A 14,797-nucleotide genomic window follows, 5' to 3' on the forward strand; every position below is an offset into this window, starting at 1 on the left:
CCCCCACCAAATTCATATGTTGAAATCCTAATGCCCAATGTGATGGTGTTAGGAGGTGGGGCCTTTGAGAGGTAATTAGGTCATGAGGGTGGAGCTCTCATGAATGAGATTAGTGACCTTATCAAAGAGACCCCAGAGAGCTCCCTAGCACCTTCCATCAAGTGAGAACACAGTGAGAAGGCATTACCTATGAAGGAAGCCCTCACTAAACACTGAATCTGCTGGCACCATGATCCTGCACTTCCCAGCCTTCAGAACTGTGAGAAATAAATGTTTGTTTTTTATAAGCCAGTCAGACTCTTGTACAGTTGACCCTTGAGCAACACACGTTTTGAACTGCATGGGTTCACCTATATGTGGATTTTTTTCAATAGTAAATACTATAGCACTACATGATCCCTGGTTGGTTGAGTCCTCTGATGCAGAACCTCTGATTTGGAGGAACCACAGATACAGAGGGCAGACTATATGTTATACTCAGACTTTCAGCTGTGCGGAAGGTCGGCCACCCTAACCCCCATGTTGTTCAAGGGTCAACCGTATTTTGTTATAGCAGCCCGAATAGATGAAGATAGTTATTTGGGGGGACACCTAATAATTTCTCCTGACCACTAGGTTTCTGAAGTTCACTAGGATTTTGTGTGACTTGGGGAATGCAGTGGTTTTGTGTGGTTTGTGTAATTTGGGAAATGCTATACTAGAAGACAGTGTGAAGGCAAGGTGACTGCCCATGTGTCTCATGTCATTATTCAGCACATCACAGCTTTTCAAACAATTATAAAAAGTGGTAGATAAAAAGAATATCACTGTTTTCTTATTTCTGCATGTAAGAATAGCATTCAAAAGAGACTGCTTTAGGAATAGAAAAGTGCCTTCAAAAGGCGTTTTGATTAAAAATAAGCATATAGATTGAAAGGAAATGGGAATCTGAAACATGGAAAATATTTAACATTAGTGATCTAGAAGGAAGATAGTAATGCAGTAGTGCTTATGTGAAGTTAAAGACAGTAACAAGGACCAAAACATTCAAAGCGATTAGATACGCATGAAATTTATGAAAATAAAAAATTATATGACTTGTCAAATGCAAATGATACAGCTGGAGGAAAATGATCAGAGAGATGTAGTTTGTTTTTGGTGAACTCAGAAATCCAATAATGCTGAAGAGCAACCAGCATAAGGGAACAAGAATTAGTTGATAAAAGCTTTAGAATCCCTACTCGTACGTCCAGTGTAAGACTAGAGGTCTCCTACAGATTTAGCAGCATGGGAGGGTTATCTGCTGAAACAGGTACAATAAAATTACTGGACTTAAAAATCATTGCCAAATGAAAATCCAGTAGCTCAGTGTCCCAGGAGCCAAGGGAGTAATTCTGGCATATCCATCATGCCTCGCTTCAAAAATATCATTTTCCTGTATTACTTACTTCAGTGATTTTTGAAGATGAGCTATTTGTAAAAGGTTTTTAAACTTTGTAACATCATTTTCAAAAGCTTCAACAAAGATATTTGTTCATGATGTTGGAATAGATGTTATAAATAAAGATATTGTTATTCACATGCAAATTCTTACATATTTACCCAGAAGAATGATCAGAGAAATAAAACAGTATATCATTTTGTGTACACATACACCCACACAATCAATACCAAACATTATTTAATCTGTGGTTACAAAAAGCTCAGTTTTAAAAGCATTGGGTGTGTTTTGCACAAGAAACATGAAATATAAAACAGGGAGATGAAGTGAGTTTTGCATATAATCAGTATCTGGGTTAGGAAAAATTGGATTTAAAAGTGATTTTACAAAAGATAAAATAAAATAGCTCTTTTTAGTGGGGGATTAGCTTGAAAATATGTGTTTGAATCATGAGAGAAGAAAATGAAAGTTTTTGTATTTTCTTGAAGTCTTAGAGGGATTTGCAGTTTAGCCTTGTGATCTTGTATCCTGGAAAGAATGAAGGTACTCAATGCATTTGTTTTCATTTAAAACTGGGTTTACGTGTAACATGTTAGAATCACCCTTAGCAGAGGTGACGGGGATCTTAAGGGTCTAGTTTGACCATGTAGTTGATGTTTAATTCATCACTCTGAGCCGAAAGTTATCCAACTCTTGTCCGTAAATCTCTGATGATGTAAATGCACTTGCACTCCTGTTGTGAGTTCCATGCCTCTGGAAATTCAATGTGGAATAGGTCTCTCCCTGAGCTTACCTGGAGGCCAGACTCAGTACTTCCTCATAGCGCCAAATAGCAGACCCAATTCCACAAAGCCTTAGTAAGTAAAGTAGCTTGTACCGAATATGAACAGCGGTGCTGGTTATGGAATACATACTGAAGAGAATTTACATACTTCACAGCAAAAGTTAATTAAAATCCTCACTAGACATCCTGGAATTCCAAATCCCTTTCTAGATATCCTAGCAATATTACTTCTGTTTTCTTTCCCTCTACTTGCCCCAGTTCTCTGAAATTCCCTATATCTTTATAGCAATTCAGCCCAGGTTCTTAGCTAGAATAGCTCTCTAAAAACTAAAGCCCTTCAGCTGCAGGAACTCTCTCCTCTCCTCTGGAGGAACTTTCCTTTTTCACTGGAAAGCAGGCCAGGGAACTTCTCTTGTACTTTCACAGGCACTGGCTGGAAACAACCACTAGGTAGTAGTTTCCCTTTTCATCTCAGGTGATCTAGCAAAATATTTGCCCAACCGAAACAGACCCCTCTTATTTTGATAGAGTGAGGGGGTACTGAGAGGAGAAGGGCATATGTGGAGAGGGGCATATGTGACTGGGCTCCCCAAATGTATGGTTTTCTCCATATTTTCTCCATAATTTACAATATTAGGTAATTGAGTGTTCTAAAAAGAGTAGTTGCATTTTAGTAAATGCCTAATTTGGTCCTAAATGGTAATTAAAATTCTTTATAACAGTTTTATTGAGCTATAATTACATCCCATAAAATTCACTCTTTTGAAGTGTACAATTAAGTGAATTTTAGTATATTCACGATCATCACCACTATCTAAGTAAAAATATTTTCATCACTCCCCAAAGAAACCCCCTTACCCATTAGCAGTCACTACTCTGTCTCCCTCGCCCTTGGCAACCACTAATCTACTCTGTCTCTATGGATTTGCCTACTCTGGACATTTTATATAAAGAGAATCATATAATATTTGTTATTTTGTGACTGACTTATTTCACTTAGCATATTTTCAAGGTTCATCCATGTTGCAGCATATATCAGTACTTAATTCTTTTTTATGGCCAAATAATATTCTACTGTATGGATATACCATATTTCATTTATCTGTTCATCAGTCGATAGCCATTTGGGTTTTTTATACTTTTTGGCTATTATGAGTAATGCTGCTATAAACGTCCATGTACAAGTATTATATGGACACATGTTTTCATTTCTTGTGGGTATATGTCTAGGATTAGAATTGCTAGGTCATGTGGTAACTCTCTGTTTAACTTTTGAGGAACTATTAAACATTTTTCCGAAGTGGTCACATCATTTTACATTCCCACCAGCAAGTATGAGCGTTCCAATTTTCCCCACACCCTCACTGACACTTGCTATTGCCTGTCTTTTTTATTATAGCCATCTTAGTGGGTGTGAAGTGGTATCTTGATGTGCATTTTCCTGGTGGCTAATGATGTTGAGCAACTTTTTATGTGCTTATTCCCGTTTGTATATCTTCTTTGGAGAAATGTCTTTTCAAATCATTTGTGCATTTAAAATTGGGTTGCCTTTTTATTGTGGTGTTGTAAGACTTCTTTTGATATTCTGAGTCCCTTATCAGAATATATGATTTGCAAACGTGTTCTAGCATGTGTAGGTTGTCCTAATAGTAATTTATGTTCAGGCAACACTTGAATTATTCACAGATTGAAGCTTAGTACAAATATCATCCAAACCCTTTGCTTTTCTCCTTGATTTATTCCAATTTGGAAAAATCTGTGCTCACAGTGCCCTCTAAAAAGAGTGCACAGAGGAAGGAAGAAACAACAATACAGTGTCTAGCAGAGAGTATGTGCTCAATTAACTTTGGTAAATGAATGACATTTATCTATTTATTCTTGGTTCCCACCACTACTCTGACTTGTTGAGTCCCTCTGCTGGGCTTTCAGAGCACTTATATGTATTTCATGGCCTGAAAGCTCCCAGGGGGAGCGCTGAAGTATTGGAAAAATGTTCCTGTTTCCATGTGTGTGCTGTAAGCTGTCTGCCTACTCCACATTGAATGCACTAAAGCTTCACGCTGTCATATGCGAGTCCTCAGACTTTTTCATGATTAAAAGCAGTTTCATGATCTCCTCTTTAAGTCTGAGGCTCACCAATTTCAGAGAAAGAAACATTTGTTTTTGTCAGTTCAATGTTGACTCTATAGTGTTTTCAGTGGTCCTGGGCATTTCTATATCAATTATATTATGGATGTTTGTTTGGAGGTTCACTTAGGGATTTCATTTACTTCAATACCCTTGATCTGAGAGTGGTTCCCTCAGTGAGGTTCACTGTCCCCTTAACCAGGCAAATAGCTGTGGGGAGATGGATTTGATGCTGTGAGGGAGGGAGTCACAGTTGCCTGCCTGTCAGGTCAGCTGAATCTATGTAGGAGACCTTGTGGGGAAGGAGATGGGCCTAGCCAGGCAGTCTGCATTCCTACATCATTTACAACGGTCTATCAAGGTCATTTTTGCAACTGACATTTGACAGAAATCCCCTGTTCATCTTGAGTGCTGACTCACAGGAAGAGTCAGAACGATTCATAAGTGGGGAGAATCAAAGGAATTCCAGTTGGGACCACAGTTTGGAACTAAGAAATCAAAGAAGGCATATGTATGAAGGAAACAGGCTGGGGAAAGGAAGAACAGAGGGAAGCAAGCCACTACTTTGTAACCGTATATAAACAAGAGTCTAGCTTTACACCGGCAGAGCTGGCTGGCCTGCTAGTATGACTCAGCTCAGTTACCATTCCTGGTACTCAGGTGACTGTGGGTATCACGCCCGTGACACACCTATGGATATGGGTACCTGCCAGCTAGTGAAACGGGACACATAGTTATGAGCATGCAAAATGGCCCCATCTCAGAGATGGACAAAAGAGAATTTTTTAAAAGTTAGTGGTATCAGGGAGTTAATTTGAACAAGTTTGCTGTCTCAGTCCAGGCTGAAGAAAAAAATTTCTCAATCTAAACAGCCATCAGTAATACCCCTTTATAGTATTTATGCAATGCTTTTCCTTCTCTCATAAGTGCAAACACCTTAAAGCTTACCTCATGGCTCATCATCACAACCCTCTCTCCTTGAAGGAAAGAGGTAGCTTCACAAACAACTGGCCTGAGGCTCACAGGTGAACTGACTGTTCTGGAGGGTGGGGGAGAAGGGTTGGGTCTCTGAGATGTAGGCCCCTTTTTGGAGCTAGGACTAAATCAGTCATTAAACAGATGTAAAGTCCTTTAATTTCCGTAAGAACCCTATGAGGTGGGTATTATTATTAGTTTGGTAGATTGAAGAAAATCTTCCAAATCATTGAGCTAATAATGGTAGAATGAAACCATGTATCTGTCATATTCTAGAACCATATTGTTTCTGCTCTACCATATTCTGATTTACCAATTCTAACTGATTAAAGAGGTTGCCTGGAGGGTTCAGCCACACGCAGTTATTCCACCTGATGCTGGTGGGGATGGGAAGAGTGGCATCGAGTACAGAACCAAAGCCTCATAGAAGGAGGGCTTTTGTCTTGGGCTTCATTTCTAAGAGACTCACGGAAGACTTTCCGTTACACAACGGTCTATACTTTGAGGGCGCTAAGGAAGGACACTGAGAAAGGGCAGCTCCTTAGAACTGCACGTGGGTAACACTTCTCCTTTCCCTCCCCGCTGTTGCCAAGTACGATAACTAGCGAAGGAAACCAGAATATGTCACCCCCAAATATGCCTCTTTGACATAAAAATTATTTCGAGCCCAAGGCAATTAAGCAGCAGGAAGTGCAGGAAAAACTCTCTCCACCCTCCCCTTTTCTGCCTAAAGACAGGACATAAATTCTCCTACTGGAGACAGACTCTTAACCCAGAGACAGCACCACAGGAATCAGCAAACAAACCTTCCTGCATTAGTTACCTCTCATATATTTACCTTCCCACAGTTGGCTGCCTTTGGAAGCCTAAAACTGTATTCCTTTGTACTATCATTTCTCTACAAGTTTATTGCTCTTTGTTGAAGGCACTATATAAGCTGGTGTTCTAAGTTGCCACTCTGAGTTACTTTTCATGAGGTTTCTTGCATGTGACATGTACAGCGCACATTCATAAACCATTTTTCTCTTGTTAATCTGTCTTTCTGTTTAAGAGCCCCAGCCGAAAACCCAAGATGGGGAGAGGTATACTACCCATCTTCTATGCTAGCTATGGCTAATTTTCTGTTTCTCTCTTTCTCTTTTGCTACTACCTGCTTCTTTATTTTGCCACAAGAGTTTCCTTCCTTAAAATGACATCCTCTCCTTACTTGAAAGGTAACTATTATGAAACACGGAATGTAGTGGAAATACATTCGCCATGTGAGTGGTCAATAGGTGTATGATTGGCAGGTTGGTAGATTCTAGACAAGGATTTGGCAGCTCTGATCATCTTAGACAGATGAATGTGGGATCAGTGTTACCCTCAGTGAAAGGATGAATACATTCCACTGGATTTATACCACATACCACAGTTCCTGTTTTAGTTTCTGAATGACAAATATTCCTTAGTTTTCTGCTTTTACATCTGTGTTTAAATTTTCAATTTTCAGGATTGGGTTGACAGATTTAAATCCTTGATTCTTTCATATTTTTATAAAAATGCTTTCATTTTCTTCTGCAAATTATAGCTACAATGTACAATGTAGGAGGTTTTCACATACACAAAGACATCAGTCTTACATTGGAGTCCCAGTGGGCTCATCATTTTTGAGAGTGAAAGATATGGATACCTTTGGATCTGAATCCCTATTAATCCCCAACTTACCGCACCATTTCACCCTCCAGTTTCGATTGGCATCCACTCCACGGCAGCGAAACCTTGAGCTCCTTGACCTTGTTTTTCTCCAAAATCGATCCTAGATGTAATTAAAAAAAGAGGTGCAGAAAAAACACTTAAGAGGTTATTCCCATGCGTTTTAGTAGCTCAGTCAATGAATGAATCACAGCATGGAGCGGGAGGGAGAGGTCCCTTGGGAATAAAGTCCAGGGAGTGGGAAGAGGACAGGATTAGCATCGGGGACTCAGGTTCATGCTCCAATTTCTGCCACAAACTTTTCTCTTACCTTCTCTTGCCCTCATTTCTTCACAGGCAAAGTTGAGTGAGCTGGACTGGACTAGTGAGTTTTTCACAATTTATTTGGAAGGAGAAATCTTTATTTACATGAAATCTTAGGCAAAGTCAAATATATAAAGGAAATCAAAAGGTTGCTGCTATGCTGGGGAAGGGAGTGGAAGTCTCCTTTGTAGCTCTGGAAGCACTAGGCTAGCTGCCCACCAAGCTTCTTTCCTGTTTCAGGACTGTTTTCCATGATTTTTTCAGTTGGATAGGCAAAGTGACTTACATTGGTCCAGCTAAAATGGTATCCATCAACGTTAAACACAGGCATGATATAGAAATACAGATGATTCAACATTTTTCTCATGGTTGGGTCACTCCTATATGTTAGAAGAGCCTAAAAGACAAAGGTGACATTTTTCTTACAGACTGACTCCAAATACAGATTTGGAAAATAAATAGGAGAAATCCTTTTTATCCATGGGAAATACCAAATATGTTGGGTTAAAAAGTAATAAGCTAGGGCTTCCCTGGTGGCGCAGTGGTTGAGGGTCCGCCTGCCGATGCAGGGGACACGGGTTCGTGCCCCGGTCCGGGAAGATCCCACATGCCGCGGAGCGGCTGGGCCCGTGAGCCACGGCCGCTGAGCCTGTGCGTCTGGAGCCTGGGCTCCGCAACGGGAGAGGCCGCAACAGTGAGAGGCCCGCATATCGTAAAAAAAAAAAAAAGTAACAAGCTAATATGAATTATACTCTTTGACATCACATGTTCTTTATTGAGAATTTTGTCTCAGACTACTTATTACTGATAACATGTTAGCAAAGGTGGCAAAACACATTAATTGGGCAGCCTCTGGCAGTATTTCAGATCTCGCTAAACTTTAGGATGATTAGGAGGAAAGCAACAATTTAGATACGCTTTAGTATAATCGGTCCTTTTAAAGATTCCATTCAATTGTGGACAAAACAATTACCTAAATATTTTGATATCCTTACATGATACATCATAACACAAGCTAGTTATGTCACTTAATTGTTTCTGTCTAAATGGTAGCAGACTCAAGTCTTGGAACTTACTGCATGGACACTCTATTCTCTCCTGACTTTCCTATAAAAATTTTAATGGACAGTTATTTATTGTGTCACCTTTATCGTGGCTCCTTTGAAATCTCACTCTTGTGATTGGGTCTGACCCCAAGTCTGAAGATTCTGCACTATTTGGCCTCAAAAGAAGAGCATTGAATGTGCTAAGTCGAGTTAAGAATACAAACATTTTGAAATACCATTCCTATGGAATGGACTTTTTAAAAAGTTCTTTTTCATGCATGTTTGTCTATTTGTAAAGTACCTTAGAGAAACACATAGAATATTTGTAACAATGGCTGCCGTGGGGAGGGGGACTGGGGGACAATATATGGGAAAGATTATTACCTTTCATTTTATACCCATTTGGATTGTTTGAATTTTAACCATATTAAAACACAATTAAAAGTAAAATAAATCTTAAATTATATATATATATATCTTGCTTTGGAAAATTCAGTACTTAAAATTTTAATTTTCTTTTACATCCAGTTAAGTAGAATTTCTGAACCCATCATAAGCAGCATTCTGTATTTACACAGTGAGAATTCTGCTCATAGTGAGCAATCCAATAATACAATTTATTATTAGAAACTATCACTATATTAGAAATAGTAATGAAAATATAGAGATATATTCAAGAACATAAGACATGAGTTAAATACAGTTTTATTAAATATAATTTAAATACCTATGGTATTAACACAAGTTGATAAACATTAATACAATTCTTTTTTGTAACAACTTTATTGGAGTATAATTGCTTTACAGTGTTGTGTTAGTTTCTGCTTTATATCAAAGTGAATCAGCTATACGTATACATATATCCCAATATCTCCTCCATCTTGCATCTCCCTCCCACCCTCCCTATCCCACCCCTCTAGGTGGTCACAAAGCACCTAGCTGATCTCCCTGTGCTATGCGGCTGCTTCCCACCAGCTATCGGTTTTACATTTGGTAGTGTATATATGTCCATACCACTCTCTCACTTTGTCCCAGCTTACCCTTCCCCTCCAACCCCATGTCCTCAAGTCCATTCTCTAGTAGGTCTGCGTCTTTATTCCCGTCCTGCCCCTAGGTTCTTCATGACCACTTTTTTCTTTTAGATTCCATATATATGTATTAGCATACGGTATTTCTTTTTCTCTTTCTGACTTACTTCACTCAATACAATTCTCCTTTATTTAAGACTCAATAATTTGTTGGCCAAATAGCTTCAGTAGAACTTTAATACATGCTTGAATTTCTATTAATAGTCCAATGCCTCAAACTAGGGGAAAATTCTGGTATGTGATTGTATATACCCTGGAATTTTGTTTTCCTCTAATAAACAGAGGTCCTCCAAAGCTTGGAGGAAGTCTCCTGGTGGGGATGGCAGAGACAAAGCAGTATGATTAGCTAATATTCCTCCCTTAAAGTTAGGGGGTTGTGGCTTTCCATGCCACTCTAGAGAAGAAGAGATGCAAGGAAAGAGATTGGAGGCAACAAGGCAGGAACAAAGGGGAAGGAAAAAGTCATGGTAATTTCTCTCTCTCCTCTCCTAGCATTGGGATCCATGGTCTATTTGCCTCAGTCCAAACGGGGAAGCCTCCCCTTTTGCAAACACAGAAAGGGTGTTACATGTTAGCACGTAAGCGCCAGACTTGCTGGAGACTTGCATGGGGACTTTCTCATTTTATCCTGCCTTCTCTCCCTCCAGTGCAAATGACTGCCATACTTTTGTATTGGAGAGAATATTATGATCTTCCTTTTTTAAAAATTACAGTATACTTTAAGCAAACAGAAAAAATACAGAGAAGAATATGTCATCCATGTGCCCACCAACTACATCTTGCCATATTTATCAAATCTTTTTAAAAGAAAATAAAGACATTATAGATAAAACTAAAGCTCTCTTTTTATCACTCTCAGATCCCATTTTCCTCCCCTCCACCAATCAGCATCCTAAATTTGACATTATAATTTCCATGCATGATTTTCTGTTTTGCTTCATACATACGGATTCATGAACAATATATAATATGTGTATGCTTTGAAATTTCATGCCAGTGAGATCATGATGTGTCACTCTTCAGTTGGCTTTTCTCTCCAATATTATGTTTTTGACACTTATTAATTTGATGATTTATTCATTTTAACTGTTATATGGCATTCCATCATAGGTAAATGCACAATATATCTCATTTTGTTGATGGACAGTTAGGTTGCTTCTAATATTTCATTGTTACAAGATTGCAGTGAACATTCTTGCACATTTCTCCTAGACATGTGCGACAGTTTCTTTATGATATATATCTAGGAATAATTTGCTGGGTCATGGATTTATATACCTTCCACTTTACTAAATGTTGCCATTTTCTGTCTAAATCAGTAAATATTTTCATTTGCAGTGAATGAGAGTTCCCATTGTTCTACAACTTACTAACCCTTGGTTTTGTTAAGATTTCAATTAAAATAAATTAATGGGTATGAAATTATGTTTTGTTGTTTTACTTCATATTTCCCTGATTATAATTTATATCGAAAAGCTTTAATATAATGACAGGCCATTGTACAAATTGCTCACTCATTTTTGCCCATTTTGCCCAACCTTTGTGATATAGGTTCTTTGGTATCCCTTGAACCTTGCTTTACGGCCTAGTATATCGTCAATTTTTGCAAAGGTTCCAGTTGTGCTTGAAAACAATATTCATCCTCTAATTATTGGGTATGGATTCTAGTATGTGTTTATTAGATGAAGCTTATTAATTACACTGTTTTTATCATCTATATTGTTTAAAAAAAATATTTTTTAAAACAATTAATTAATTTGGCTGTGCCAGGTCTTAGCTGCTGTGTGTGGGATCTTCATTGTGGCATGGGGGGTTTTTTCATTGTGGCATGCAGGCTCTTAGTTGTGGCATGCATGTGGGATCTAGTTCCCTGACCAGGGATCGAACCCGGGCCCCCTGCATTGGGATCATGGAGTCGTAACCACTGGACCACCAGGGAAGTCCTTGTCATCTGTAGTCTTACTAAAAATTGTTCCTGTCTGTTGTCTTAATCACTGAGCTGTGTTTAAAAACTCAATTATTTTAGATTTATCACTTTTTCTTGTAATTGTCAAATGTTGTTTTATATATTTTTAGGCCATTAACATGGCTTCATTTTTTTTAAATTTAGTTAATCAATTAATTATTTTTTGGCTGTGTTGAGTCTTTGTTGTGGCAAGTGGGGGCTACTCTTCATTGTGGTGTTCAGGCTTCTTATTGCGGTGGCCTCTCTTGTTGCAGAGCACAGGCTCCAGGCATGCGGGCTCAGTAGTTGTGGCTCCCGGGCTCTAGAGCACAGGCTAAGTAGTTGTGGCACATGGGCTTAGTTGCTCTGCGGCATGTGGGATCTTCCTGGACCAGGGCTCGAACCCATGTCCCCTGCATTGGCAGGTGGATTCTTAACCACTGCGCCACCAGGGAAGTCCTCACATGGCTTCATTTTAAAGTTCTTCATTTCCAAACACTACATTAACTAAGGAAGCTGTCCTCTAGTGTTCTATTCTGGAGTGGATCTAATTTCCAAGACTTGCAGAACGTGTTCTTTGTCTGACAAATAAACTGGGTGTCATCGTATTGCATATGCTATATTTGTGATTTTTTTAACTCTCTAAGAATCGCAGCCATTCTCCATCTGGTCAGACAAAATGAGAATGATCACAGTGTGATGACTGTCCAGTGCTGAAGAGGACGATTCAGAGACCTCCTTGCTTCAGTGCTTTAAGTAATAGGACATAGATGATTTCTCTTTTATGGTTTAGGTGATGTTTCTAGAAAAAAGATGATCATGTGACTTTCTGTTTCCTATTACTCTAACACATGATAACCGTGAAGAACATGGGGGTATGCTTTCCTTCTAATAGGTAGACTCTTTTTAGCAATCAACTCCCACCACCCATACACACGGAAAAGGAGATGCCTACTAATCAGGTTCCATCTGGGCTTTCCAAGTTCAATTTCTTGACTACTGTTGTTGCTTACAAGGAAGATTTAAGTAGTTGTGATCTGAAAGCCAGTCACAAAACAATGCACCACACGCCTCAGTGTGGCAGTCTTTAGGTACTACACTCACCTTCATCGATCTATTTAAAAATACTTGGCTGAAATGGATTTTGATTTTAAGTTAAAAGATAAAAGTTTTGAGTATAATCTTCTGCTAGGAAAACAATATGTTTGGTATTAGGTTATGGAATTTCTGAAGTTGATGAAGAAAGACAAAGCATGAATCTATTTGGTATTTACCACCTAGCAAGACTACTTTGACTTCCCTATCAATAGATATACATAATATACTAGAATTCACCAAATAAACTTCGGTTAAATTCGAAGAAAATTTTTGCAATTACGAAAGTCTTTGTGTGGTGTGACAAGGTTAGGCCCAAGAGTTTCCCTCTTTTTCATTGTTTTTGGATTTATTTGGTTGGGTGTTGTTTCTTAGAGCCCCCTGGCAACCTGGAACGTGGCATTGTCTTTGCAGATCAATGTTGCTAGCTTTTAAAAAGGTACCGTCTAAATTTTCCATTATTTTTCTTCTAGAATCACCACAGAAGACCTAAAAATAATAACCACACATTCAGTGAAGTACATACTGGGAGAACTAGTTGTTATAGCTGGGGCCAAAGGAAAGGCACAGTCGCCAGTCAAGCTTGAAGAATGTTCTCACCTAGAGTGGAGTAAAATTATTTAGGGTAGAAAAATTTTGTAGCACCAAAGTGGGTGCATCTTGACACAAAGGAGGTATTTACAGTTCAATACTAGGAGAATTAATTAGAGCAGGAGAGGCTTCCACGGAAATTTTTAAAAAAGGGAACGTAATCTATAAAGATATTTGATGTCACACTGTGAGAAGCTCATTAAATACAATATGGTAACCAAATAATAGTTTGGAAGCAGCATGAGCAAAAGGCTCTGTGAATGAAGGGTGGAGGGCTGGGAAACCAAATGTGAATCTAGTTATTTTTTTTTAAGTGGCAAACTACTTTATTTAGTAGTGAACTGTACTTATTTTTCGAATGCAGAACTCAAATTTCGTATCCTAAAAAAAGTCCATCCTGAAGCTTTGTCTGGCATAAACAACTGGGAAAATATGTATTTGTATTAATGAAATAAGTATTAATATAAAGAGAGATTTCAGGAAAAACAGTTCACGAATCTAGCTATTTTTATACTTAGTTAATTTATACTTAGAACCTCCCAGAGGGCAGGTGACGATTGAAAAATGTGATCTATTAATCTCTATTTTCTATTAAGAGTTATAGATAAATATTTGAAATGTTTTGTATCACCAAGAAGAATATAACATTAGCTGCATGTCCACGCTACTTTTTTTCTTAAGTAAAACCACTTCATGTTTCTAGAATTGTTATGAGATAGCTTTAATAACAATGGTTGGTTGTATTTTCTCAGGGCCAGCAGAGTAGAGGCCAGGACCAACTCTGTGGCATTATTAAAATCTACTACGTAAGAATCTTTTACCTACGAAAAGAAAATACAGGCACCCTCACTTTGTATGGCTCTGATATACACGAATTTCAGTAACCATGGTTTAGTTAAATGGTATCAGTCCTCCAAGTACAGCCCAAATTTGCTACTAGTGCTAGGTCTTAACTCTACAAATCACTATGCAAATTACAGCTGTGCATCAAGTTCTGTGACAAATTGTGCCACTTCTTTTAAAGTCTGTAGGTGTGTGATTGGTCACTGTACATGTGTTAGTTCACAGACAGACAGCAAAGTGTGTAGCTGTGTCGCTCCTTTGTCTTCTGGCGATAAACCCGTGTGGCATTTTACAAAAATGGATATAGTAAGAATAGGCCAACAAAACTTAAAGTGCAGCAATAATGCAGATAACGCAGAGGGGAAATGTGACTCAAACGTAAATGTAGTTATAGAAGAAATAGCTGACGCCAGGGATGTGGACACAGCCATCGTTCAACTCTAGCTATGCAGCCAGAGGAACTTAGTGAAGACAAACTTACTGACATAAATGAGGAAAACGGTCATACTGGAAAGGAGGACGATGTTCCAGAAGAAATGAAGCTGTCAACATTTCACATTAAGGGAACTATTGTAGGTATTTTTCGACATTGAAAACACAAAGGAAAAAAATACTGGAAGCTGATCCCAGCTATGAAAGGAGTATGACAATTTGCCAAGGCATAAAAAAGATGCCCACTTCATGTTGTAAGCTATATAATGAGAAGGTAGGTAAGCACTACCCAAACTACCCGTGATAAAGCTTGTCACAAAGAAACAAGACATTTAATTATCAATATTTCTAATGTTTGAAATTATTGTGTAATAAATATTTCACTATATTTTGGTGATTCCCTTACACATTTATAACAGAGTAAGAGAGTTTTTTTTTTTTTTTTTTTTTTTCCTT

General features: G+C 38.4%; 1 protein-coding gene across 1 annotated transcript in view; it reads right to left on the reverse strand.

Moving 5' to 3' along the window:
- The window catches only part of CPA6 (carboxypeptidase A6), a 263,494-nt gene that overhangs the window by 35,781 nt on the left and 212,916 nt on the right, over positions 1-14,797 (reverse strand). The window contains exons 7-8 of the mRNA XM_007448491.1: positions 7,588-7,698; positions 7,011-7,101 (exon numbers count right to left, since the gene is read on the reverse strand). Coding sequence (XP_007448553.1) covers positions 7,011-7,101; positions 7,588-7,698 — 202 coding nt within the window. The remainder of the gene's footprint in view (positions 1-7,010; positions 7,102-7,587; positions 7,699-14,797) is intronic.

This window comes from Lipotes vexillifer, unplaced genomic scaffold, assembly GCF_000442215.2.
Source record: "Lipotes vexillifer unplaced genomic scaffold, Lipotes_vexillifer_v1.1 scaffold815, whole genome shotgun sequence".
Lineage (NCBI taxonomy): Eukaryota > Metazoa > Chordata > Mammalia > Artiodactyla > Lipotidae > Lipotes > Lipotes vexillifer.